Source organism: Manacus vitellinus, unplaced genomic scaffold (genome assembly GCF_001715985.3).
Source record: "Manacus vitellinus isolate BGI_N305 unplaced genomic scaffold, ASM171598v3 scaffold_2_pilon, whole genome shotgun sequence".
NCBI classification, from domain to species: domain Eukaryota; kingdom Metazoa; phylum Chordata; class Aves; order Passeriformes; family Pipridae; genus Manacus; species Manacus vitellinus.
This window is the reverse complement of record NW_021940208.1, coordinates 48364404-48376964: the sequence shown is the minus strand read 5'-3', so window position 1 is coordinate 48376964 and position 12561 is coordinate 48364404. Positions and strand designations below refer to the sequence as shown.

Genomic DNA, 12561 nt, shown 5'->3' with positions numbered 1-12561 from the left:
TGCTGGCTCGCTTTTTTTTAACGTTTTGACAGTAGTCTTGAAAAGGAAGGATTTAAGTTAAACCCTTTTCAATAACGCAAATGTGTTTTTTGCAATTAAAGCCACACAATTAGCAATGACAAGCTCAGGTCAGCAGAACACAGATTATGCTGTTCAAATGCTCTGCCACTCAGTGCCTCCAGCAAAAAGCTGCAGGAAAGGAGAAAAGAAAAAAAAATCTCACACATATTATTTAACAACTTGTGCTCTGATGCACACCACCACTTGTGGATTTCTGGAGGGGGGTTCATTTATTTATTTACTTAAAATCCCTTAGGCTCTGGCCTCCTTCTCCACTGGTTGTATTCCTTTCAGACAACAAGAATTACTCCTCATGGCAAGAAGGCTGGTAACATTTAGAATTAACATCTCAAAAATAAATATTAAACAAATTTTAAAAGTCTTAAAATCCTTGACTTAAAAATGTTTCCCTTCATTCTTCACCAAAAAAAAGCGTTTGCTTAAGATCTTCCTCATTCAGTCACTTGTATTGCCTAGACAAAGAAAGCAGATTCCTCTGTCCATGTGATGACATACTGATTAATTTTAATTGAATACTGTTCTTTTTATTTAAAGTATGTAAACAGTGTGTGTGTGCACGTATAAATCACAAAAACAGAAAACTAACTGTAAAAGCTAAAAGAATTTCTAATTTCTAATCAGTACTTAGTTTTGTTTCCTCTGAAATGTCTTTGTTTCATTAATAGTAACATTGGCACCTGCAGATCTTTAATATTAACATGATGACTCCCTTCTCCCTGTAGACAGACAGAAGCAACCATATACTTTAAATCCAAAAGTGGTATCATAGCAAAATGTAAGCAAACAAATCACTTTACCAGCACGATCGACAACTGTCACCTAGTAGATGCAATGTTGATTTTGGACTTCAGATCTTGATCCCATTTCTGCACAATCTCTCAAGAAAATCTGTAGTGCCACATACATGTTTATGGCATCATTTAACTGACAACAGTACTTTAAAATTAGTATGCAAAATCTGATTCAAATATTCCTATGTCTGCAATCACTTCCTTGCTTTCAATGGTTATGAGAGATAAGGGCCCTGACCTTAGAAATAACATATGCTACAATGTGGTAGGATTTCATATAAAGCTGAGTTCAAGTCAGTATTTAAATGTAACTTTAAAACACTATATTTATATTTGTTTCCAGCTCAGTGTAAGGTAAGAATCACTGGAAATCCCCAGGACAACAACAGCATGTTCCCTTGCCCTTCTGTATGGCAAGTTTATTCCTTCTGCAGAACAAGATTACCACATGAGACTGGGAATTCCCAGCATAGGATTCCCAATTCATGTGTATATTCATGTGTCTTTGAAATTCTTAAAAAAGAAAAAGGGGAGGGAAATTATATATCACTCCTGTGTCCCTTTTTTTTTAGTAATATTTTCATTACTTCAGGGCAGAAAATCAACAGTCTACTCCTGCTAGCACTAACTAACTAACTATATACGTATGTATACATATATATATACACTTATGCATATTTACATGCACACACACATACACAGAATTTTCTCCCTCGTCCCTATCCTCCCCCCCTCAAGGCATTTGGGGTACAAATACAAGCTATTTCTTCAGTTTCAGCTGTGTACTTGTACCAGGCTGAAAATTTTCCTCTTAAAGCCAGTTTAGTCTTTATAATTCAAATGAAAAACAGCACACATCCTTCATCACACTTTATTCTACAGGTGATGTTAAAAAAAAAAAAAAAGAAGTCAAACCCTGTGACCTGTAGTTTCAGTTACACCAAGGAGAAATTTCTGTGGAATATGTAATGAAAATGCAGATATATAGATCACATTTCTTACCGTGTCGCCAGGCTTGACAGAAACTGCCACCACTGTTCCAGGCATAGGAGATCTCAAAATGCTGGAGGTGTCCTCTTCTGCTTTCTCTGGCATGTACTTGCTCAGCTCCGCAGCAACCTTCGTCAGTATTTGTAATTTGTACTAAAGAATAGGAAGAGGAATGTTTTAGAAAACTGCACGTTGGTGAATTCCAGTCAATAATCTGCACTATTTTATGTTATGTTTTTATGTAATGCATCTGTTATCTGTTCTTCACAGGGGTGTCTAAAAAACACTGTTTGAAATTTTTATTCAGTTTCATTTTCAGGACATAGAAAGAAAAATATGCAACCCAAATCTGCGGCAACGTGCACATAACAGGAAAGAATCAAATACAGTAAAGAGATGTCATATTCATTTTAAAATTAGGGGTAGAGAGGGAAGATGTAAATTTAAAACTAGAAGTGCCCTTATGCTTGCTGCACATCATCTTTGGTGAATAAGGAATATTGAGGGATTTGTTTCCACTGCAGTACTGAATTGCAAATTGACCTTTTGGGAAAATCTGCCAGACTTTAAACAACAGGACTGATCTTAAACATTATGTTTACTTTTTAAACATTTCTTTTGACCACATATTTAGTGTTTGAAGTTAATAACTTGCTCAGATTTTACAATTAAAACATATTAAACAATTTCAATTCTGTTCTTTCAGATGATGAAACAGTGTTGTATTGAATATTCTTCATCTGTAATAAAAACTGTTTAGCAGCTGTTACCTACCTTGAGAAAAAATGTTTTCTCTAATTTTTTTTACAGCAATTAGAAATGGAAGAGAATATGATGACCCTGAAGTGTCTAAGAGTATCTCTTTAAACGAAGCTTTCTGAAAACATATAAATGTTGCCTAAACTGATTTCAGCTCCAGGCTTTTAGTTTTTAAAAACTGTCAACTATTTTAATCACTGAGACAGTTGCTTGCCCTCAGACAGACGGTCTTCACGTTTGTCCCAGGGCACCTGAGAGGGACTGCAAAAAGCCAGTAGATGGCAGCAGGTCTCTGCGTGACACTCCTGCCTCGCCAAGGCCAACCAGAGAAGACCAGCACCGCACTTCATCAATAATTTAAACAAAGGTTTTAGTAATAAGCATCGGATGAACTGCATTTACAATTCAAATGTGTATTTTGCCGATGTAAAGTTCAACACCTTGCTTGGAACAGTATGTTTTCCTCCAAAACAATTAGCTATTGTTTTATTAACAATAGCATGTCTTTACTTTTCATTTTTACATGGACAGAAAAAATCCGATATCCTTATGGTGAAGGTAAAGGGGAACTCTACCTTCTGCTTCCGTAGAGAGCAGAACAAGGTATTTAGAAATACATGCAAAAGGTGATTAATTCTGCAATGACATCTTTAAAAAGCAGCTTTCAAAGGCAAATTAAAACAACGTAAAGGAGGATTATCATCATCCATGAATGGCATGTGGACACACAACATTATGTGCGATGAACAGTGCAACCATTCACTTAGAAATACTTACTTTTAATCAGAAATATAAGCAAATGGTTAAACGAACCAATTCCCCCCAACTCACCAAAGTAAGTAATAAAATGCTACAATAATATTTCCTGAAGCCGTAAGGGGCACCCAAAGATTTGAGACCCATTCCCAACCATGTGCCTCGGTTACAATTGATGTGGCTCAGGGAAATCAGCACCATTTTGTATGCAAAAAGCAGTTTTAACTCCAAGCCTCCCGCAGGCATCATCATGACAATTAAGACTGTGGCGCTCACAATTCTCCAACCCAAAATACAGCTAGTTCTCTCCCAGCTCAAGCAACCGCGTTCAATGTGATGTGCTCACTGCAGCCTGTTTCTTTGGAAAAGAAGTGCGCGTCTGCGTGCACATACACACACTTTCATGTAGAGGCTGTAGGGAGAGGGGAGGCGATGCCTATAGGAGAGTTGGTGACATAAGTTGCAAATAGAATTGCAGCAGTGTGACAAGTCAAATAATAACATCTTATGCATGTTTCTTTACTCTTGAGTGTCTGTTTTGCAATCAAGACATACAAGTGTCTGCCAGTTTCTGAAGGATATGATCCTTAAGTGAAATTACTGTGCAAATAAAAGCTTTTTACTCCTATTAAAATTCATCTGAGTCATAAGTGGCAAGGAAAAAAAGCTTGCAGAGTGTATTCTGCTGTCAATCTAATAAACATTCTGTTCAGAGGGACTATTTATCAAAGATAAATTGTACTTAAAAGTCCTTCATTAAATCTATGGGGGGGAATATAATTACACCAAATTGCACAGTTTCAGTATCCACGGTTAGTGTCTTCTTTGTACTCAGAGTTTGAAAATAAATAAAAAAAAAATTTTAAAAAAGGAGAGAAAAAAAAGAAAAAAGGAAGAACACAGAAATAAGATTTGTGGACTGTATTACTGCCTCTTGCAAGAGACTATTTTGATATGATTTCAAAGGACTAGGTGTATATGCCATTTAGTTTTTGGAGCCACATACAACACTTCCAAGCTGCCCAATTTCAAATTTAAACTTGAAGAGAAAGCCAGACCTTCATCTAGGTTACAGTATTTCACAGGGGCTGAAATACAGAATTCCCTATGCACTCCACCACGTACAGCAGTGGGGGAAAAACCACATTCCTCGGCATGCTGCACTTTAAAGCTCAGTTCTCCACACCAAGCTAAAATATCCCTACCAAACATTGTTTTTACTATCTTTATAATTTTCATATCTTTTAGATTCCTTTCTCGGCAGGACTCCTGCTTTACTTGGAGTGAGATGTAAGAGTCAGTACTCTCAAAGCTTTAAAACGCAGGTCTTTGTTATTGATGAGCTGTTCCTTTTCCTTTTGTATTTGTTTATTGTTCTTTAGTCTGTTTGGGGGATAAGCAAGTTACTGTAATCAAAAAGTAAAAAATAACAACAGTAAACTTCTGGGGAAAGGCCTTTTTTGGCACGGTTCGTTTACAAATGACAAAGACGAAAAGAAAGGTTCCTTCTTTAAGATTACCTTTGATGTATTTCGGCTGTTTGGCTGGCCCACACTAAATACCTGCATAAGCATCCCTCTGTGACTGCTGTTACTTATCCCTGGGGATGAGTTGTGGAGTGGGGTGCAGGGCGCTGTTCACCTAACCAGGGTACAGCCTGAAGCTCGGGGAGAGCCACAGGACTCTCTGGAAGATCACGCCAAACAACGCCTGCCAGCGCTGCCACAACAAAGACGATTAAGAATAAAGCACATTTTTTCATTACATGATGAACACGCTGCTATGCCTTTGATTTAGTGAGGACAATGCCGAACATAGGAAGCAGAAGTTTTGATATGCTACTAACGAGTGCGGATGAGGTTCAGATTTTTTTCCTTTATCCTCGGGAGGAGGAAGAGATGGGAGAAAGAAGGGGCGTAAATTGGGGAAGGCTGTGAAGTTTGGGTTATAAATAGCGACCAGGAGGTTTTTCACTGGCCTACACCAGAAACATTTGTTGGAGTCATAAACAAATTGCAGGTGGACTCTGAGAGCAAGGAAATCTGCTAGCCATCAGATCTGCCCTGATGAGTAGTTGTCACCAGCCACTGCTCCACTCCACAGGGTTTCAAAGCCTAATTCTGCCAGCCAAAGTCAAGTCAATAAAGCGGTACCAAAAGGAGCCATACAGCTTTTGATGACATAGAAACCAGGTGTTTCTTTTCCACCAGACTGTTGGGAGTCCACAGTCAGGTGACAAAAATTATAGTAGGGAAAACTGATGTTACTTAATAGTTTTCTAAGGGTAACAGTATCCTGTCCTATCTTTCCCACTAAATGAATTGGATGTTTGTGTAATGCAAAACTACCTCTTACAACCAAATGTCCATGACAACAATAAGAACATAAAAGGTGCAAAACCAGCAATGTAAGGGGGAGGGAGGGGAAGTGTATACCAGGGGCTGGGGGGAGGCAGGCGGGAGAAAAATAAGTAAATAGGGTGAAAAATTATACCTTGGGTTTTGTGGAGGTTTTTTGTTGATACATACCGCACTGATCCTCCAAGTCACTAGACAAGTAGACTAGCTGCTACAAAAAAGGTCACCAGAGCATATCTGGCCCCATCTGTGCTTAAAAATAAGTTCTGTAGTTTGGTTCCCTTACCGCCTGCAACTAAACATTGCAAATCTTCACTAAAATGCTCAAAATTGCACTCTGGTACATCTCACACTAGTTTATTAAATATGATCTTCTTGTACCCTTGAAATTCATGTCTCAGAACCTGTAAATGTTCAAATTCCATTGGAGATTTTATAGAGCAATCACTACCCATATGTTACTTATGACAGTGTTTGGACTGCTGACCAGATGTGGATTTTCAGTATGCTTTACCTAAATGTTCAAGCATGTTTTTCAAATGTCTGTCATTCTTGTGGTCAGAAGGGTGAAAATCTTAGGTAGCTCAGATTTCAGTACAGAAATTGTCTGCTCTGTGTCTTCATTATTTTCACTAGCCTCACAGTCTCATTTTTGGAACCAGTGAAATGTATTAACAGTGGTCACATAATTTTCCTTTAACATTCCACATCCTGCCTCAAGTTACTTAACTGTTGTCACCTGCACTTGGACGTCATCGACTCACAAGGAGTAGGTTATTCAGTATTCACTCCAAGCAACATCAAGCAACGTTCCAGTTCTGAACACAATGAGCACGCTGCCTTTTTTATTATCATTATACACTTAACCATCATGACCGTACCCTTGCTTAGATTTCCACCACAGCACCTAAACGGGAAAACGATGTATTTATTCCATATAACTCGAAGATGTTAGGCACTACTTTCTTTCAGAGTCAAGGATTCCTTACTCAACGGGGAGATAAATGACATTTTGCAAATCACGGAGGCTTTTTTCCCCGAAGACCGAGTTCTAGAGGTGATTTACTTCCACAGGGTGGTGGGGAGGACTAACATTAACATCTGCGCAAAATAACGGCACTTTTAGTCTGATGGCGGAGCAAACACTCAACACGCTACGGAGAAAGCTGTTAAATAATAATAGTAATAAAAATAAAAATACCAAAACAGCCACAAAAATCATGAGCCTTTAGTAGCAGCAAAAGGGAAAGATAAACGAGAGGAGCCTCACCACCACGTAGTACACACTCCAGCAGCAGAAACTTAATTAGACTTGTAATTCAGCCACATTTCCCACTTTCCATTCCTTGTGTGATACATAATTAGCACTCTAGAGAAACCTACCAAGGGTTAAAGTCACGCAAAAATAGCTTCCCTCCGCTTCAGACTGCGGCTGAACAGGCAGAATCGAAAGGGGACAGACGGCAAGCCCGGCGATATCCTCCCTGGGAGCGCGCCGGCGGCCGGGCAGGGCGCGGGAGCCGGGAGCGGCGCGGGCGGGCGCTGAGCGGGAGCGGCCGCAGCTGCCGCCGCCGAGCAGCCCGTTAGCATAATGCTTTGACAACTCCATCAGCGCAGTCTCAAGGTAGCTGTCAATCAGGATGCATCATTTAATACAACAGCACACTAAGGATTTTCTCCTACAACCCACATGACAGCGTATCTACAGCTCTATTTATATCAGCGCCCAGTTGTGTTTACAATGCTGTTGTAATTAGAAAAGATGCAACAGGCAGCAATATTATTCAGATTCCCATTTTGCCATGCTGCCGTGTAAAGTGCGATCTTGCTTCACAGAGTCACGCTAAATGACAAAAGCGCTATTTTCTTCAGTCTCTGTGCTCAGACAGCACTTCATTTGCAGCTATCTATAATTAGATTAATGGTGTAGTGCTGTACAAAGCAGGCCCACTTCACATCAGATAGCATATGAATTAGGACAAACACTTATTTCAATTCCAGGCAGAGAAAGCAGTGACTGGGGTATTTAGCATACCCTTTATGGTGGAATGAGATGTTAATTGTGTACCATTACCTCTAAACTGCTTGCTTGTTGTATAAATCACTGTGCTAATTGATGCAGAGATAGAAACGTAGCCACAGGCAAGAAAGCAACGGAATGAGAGCTGAAGACGGTGGATAAAGGATTATCGAGTAAAACCATATGGAGATGAGATTCCTTTGAAACCTGCCCACAAGCAGTACTACTATGAACTAGAGGGGGAAAAGTGCTGCACTGATGCTTAAGGGAAAAAAAAATATATTGTTTATATCATCATTTCAGAACAGAATCGTAGCAGGGAATCCAAGCCAAGATACAAAACTGAAGAATAAATATGTGTAATGAGCCTCAACACATGCTTCCAAAAGACAAGTAGCAGGCTGAGCATGCCCTGGGAACAGTCACCACACTGCCCGGATTTTGGGGGCCTGAGTTAAAAAGTAACACTTGCAAACTATCCAAAGCAGATGTTCAGATGTTCCCCTGACACAACCGAGGACCAAAAATACAGGCATTGCAAACGGGGGGTGGGGGTGGGGTGTAAAAGACGAATAAAACCCAGCCAAACAAAAAACCAACCAAGACATTCAAGTGGCTACTGATAAGTTAAATGTACTAATAAGGAGGAAGAAAGGAGGCAGCTTTACACACCTGTAGTAACAATCACTCACATGCCCGTGCATATACAGGGACAAGAAAACTCCTAAAAATCCTCCTGCACAAACAAGAGGAGAATCTCTCAGAAGTAACAAGTAGCGGTGTCAGCACCAGGACCATCAAAGCCTGCTTTCTCTCAGATGGGGTTTGTAGTTGGTTGTCATCTAAAACACCACTGCACCCTCAGGGGTGTTCGCAACTGCGCTCCCCAGTGTGAACTCTCTCACCTTAAAAAAACCTAGTTTAACCAAACCCTCTGACCACACTCCCGACCACACTCCCTAACCACACAGAGTTGCAGCTTCCTCCTCCAACTGGATACATTTTACTCAAGAAACCGGTTGGACCATAATGTTTTTGGAATCCTTCCTCCTCTGATATGCTTGGCTGAAATCGATTAACTGAGTCAAAGTTACTGCAAAGACAGGGAACAAACACACACAAGGAGCCTCCAGCATGCCTACCCCAGGCTTGGTTTCCTAAAAATAGCATTAAAAAAGGAAGATGAAACACAATGCCATCTCAAACGCTACATTCAAGGACAAGCCAACTGGGTGATGTGCTCTTCTTTGAGCTATGCTTCTTCCCCTACAGATACTGCAAATATGTTTGGCATAATTTTTATTCTGCAGGAGAGTGGCTCTAGTATATCTGCGGGAATCAGAGCCACTGCACTCCAAATCTAAATCTCCTCTCTCCCTCTGCCCCCAAATTGTTGTATAAACTTTTTTTCTTAAGTGTCTTTTTTGGAAAGCTTATTTGTACACAGCTAAGACTTAACTTCATACTTTGATCACTAAAAAAATGCCAAGACAAAATGCTAGCAAATCAAATACTACACAATGTCCTGTTCTAAAAAAATACATCTGTTTCTCTTGCAACACGATACTTAAGAGCAAGTGCTTTCAGTCACAAACTCTAAGAGAGTTTCCAAGAAACACAAGGTACCTTCCCCTTGAGTGTTCAAGCCCCACTAATCTAGTGTTTGATACTGCCTTAGCTTAAAAGAGCAAAGAGAATGCATTATATCTGCTAGACACCTCACTGTCCTGTGGTTCATTAAGAAGAGTGACATGCTAGCTTTTCAAACTTTGCTTTTAATTTGCTTTTAGAACTACTTTTTTTTTCCTACTCATGGCAGCTAATTATTACTGGGACAGAAGTGGTTCAAGTGTTGCAGCAGTGTTTATTGATCTCAGCTCCCAAAGAAATACACATAAAAATATATATGTAGATGTGTATCCACATATATAAGGGGGGGAGAGCTTAGGGGTGGACAGTTACCCATTACAAACAAGCAGTACTAATGTACAAATTACTGCTTGCTGCAAAAATCAAGTGAATAGCAGAAGAGAATCACATATTGTTTGATGAAGTGCTTCAGTTATTCTGAGAGGAACCTTTAGATTATTTCCAACACAATACACATAAGTAAACAGAATGATGTTAAAGATGTCTTGTAATGACAGTAGAATTCAACAGTTTAGATTTTGATCACCAGACATACTAGCCTGTGGATTATCCTCCTTTATCACTGAAGCTTATAACTTCCAGGAAACACTAGCTATACCTGCACAAGCAAAGGGACCTAAGAAATAGAAACAAATGGCAGTAGGAAAAAAATCCCCTGTGTTGACTACTTTGAAGTAACACCTCCCAAGTGTGGCCTAGTCGACATAAATGGGAATGCATTGAGGAAAAGAGCTGTGAAGCTGTGTAACAGTCCTGTTCCCAATCATTAATCACCTTTTTTAGACCATTTAAACTTGCCCATTAGAGCCTGCAGCAAAATGCCAACACTCCCATCACTTGCATGTCAGCAGTACTGGTGTTAACAGGAGAAAATATATGGTGTCTATGATTGTGCCCCAGTTCTACAGCATTTGCTACCTTTAATTGAAAGAAGCAGTTAAACACAAGGTAAATCACTCAGTTAGCTAAGCTGTTTAATAACACGTAATTGATAATGTCAGTATGTTACAGTAACATAATGCATCACTTTCATCACTCCTATGCTTCAAATATGGTCAACTTATACTACAAACACTTACTTTTAATCTGCTATTTAATGACAAAACCGAGCAGAACTGCCCTGAGTACACGTGGAACATAGGTAAAACACACACCACTGCCTCAATTCATCTGCAGGTTGGTTAGAAACACTTGCAACTTTGTGAAAATGGTTTAGTTACATCACTAGCAACTTGTTTTTTGTCTCAAAACACCAGAAGCTCCTACTGTAATAATTTGTATTTCTCTGATAAAACCTGTTGAAAAAGCACACGAAAATATCTGCACAAGAAAAAGCAACTATTTGTTTTCTGAAATGTGCCCCAATCCTGCAAGCTTTTTGCCTAACTTTTCACATGTAACCCGGCCTACTGTAGCCATCAGGACTGCTTGTTAGTATAAGGCAAATCACACACCTAAGTGTTTACAAAATCATACCCCTTAAATATGGAATATTATCTAGAATAGGAAAAAATATATCTCATCAGCTATGTACAGACAGTCTGTTTAAACATGATTAACCCCATTATACAATTCTGAGGTTTTTACCATTTATTAATTTTAAAAAAAGTATTTCTACAAGTATTTAAAATGTGCAAGAACATTTTACCTGTTTGCTTTATATAACAATAAAAATGTAACCACTGACAAGAACCATGTAGCAGAGAAAAAGCAGATGGCTGAAAAATGGGATGGGTTTTTGGATTTGTTTTTCAAAAAAGACAAGGTCCTAAAAAACCACCAAACAAATAAACAAAAAAACCCCACACAAAAACCAATCAAAACAAAACAAACAGCCAAGTGAACAACTTAAGTTACCACTGTTAGAAGATGCATGCAGGAAAAGAAGGCAATGGGAACAGGCTCAGTGGTAGCAGGCAAGACTAAGTGTGCTGCCACTTGGAACCTATACGTAACTATACCATTACAGTTACCTACATGTAATATGTTTGCCCTGAGGTTTCAATTGTATCACAGACAACATGGCTAGGAAGGCTCAGTGTTCTGAAAATAAAATATGCTGCCTTATAAGTAGCCACCTGCCCTGCTCCTGTTCTTACCATTGGAAAGCAGCTGTAAGAGGTAGTGGTAATATCATCACCTATGACTGAGTCTTTAAATCCTTCAGAGAGGAGTCTGGTTGCGCTATCCCAGAGTTCGCCGTCTGAGAAGAGTTACACAGATGTCCCCAGCTAAGAAAGGTTGCAATGAACTGCAACGGCCACAGGTGACTACCAACTTGGCTTTACGTCTTGCTAAGATAACTTGTTGGACTAATGGATTCTCACAATCCTAAAAAGCAAGTCCATTGATAATGAATGGCACAAAGCTCACAAAAGCAACCTATAGAATTTGGTTTGACTAGAGACCAAAGTAATGAGTTATAAAAAGGGAAAAGCCAAAGAAGTGTAAAACTATAGCACCAATTACATACCAACCCACACCTGAAGGATACTTATTATTTTGCAGCTTGCTTCATTCTGGTTAACTACAAATCTGTAAGCTATGCAGTAAGTTTAGTAAGGAAGTACTTTTTGAAAACTACTATCTGATTTGGGACAAAACACATCCCTCACTAGAAAAAAAACCCAAACAACCTACTGAGTAGAATCCATTTAGACAAATGTCAAGCAAATGCTGCTTCATTTGTAGACATCGATGTTTTTCTGCCTCTGGGTGGCCAGGATATAATAAATGTTTGACTCCTCTTCCCTTCAAGCGCTGCTTATGGCACTCGCTTCAACCAAGGAAAAAGCACAGAGAGAGGTCTTTCATTCACTCTGAGGCCACAGAACATTTAGATAGGTCTTATTTTCCACTGACTGCAAAAATGGTTTTAGTCTGTGTGTTTCATAGGGAGAAAATTGCAGAGCAAACTGCATTCTTTCACAGCTTACGAAGTTTTCTAATGGTTGGGCAAGCACTGCTTAGAGCTTGGTCTGTTAATTTGCCTTGGAGTGCTTCCAAATACTACTCGGTAAGCCACAGCATCTTTCTGTTTTGTTTTGAACAGCAGGTAGCACAATGACATATACAACTGGAGAAAAATGTGTATAGAAGGCCAAGGCCTTTTTATAGACATTTGAATCTTTTTTTTTTATTATTTTAATCCTCTCTG

At 39.3% G+C, this 12561-nt stretch overlaps 1 protein-coding gene across 1 annotated transcript in view; it reads right to left on the bottom strand.

Moving 5' to 3' along the window:
• Nucleotides 1–12561, bottom strand: part of PCCA (propionyl-CoA carboxylase subunit alpha) — a 270550-nt gene that overhangs the window by 13546 nt on the left and 244443 nt on the right. Inside the window, exon 21 of the mRNA XM_029960846.1 lies at nucleotides 1875–2015. Within this exon, the coding sequence (XP_029816706.1) occupies nucleotides 1875–2015 (141 nt within the window). The remainder of the gene's footprint in view (nucleotides 1–1874; nucleotides 2016–12561) is intronic.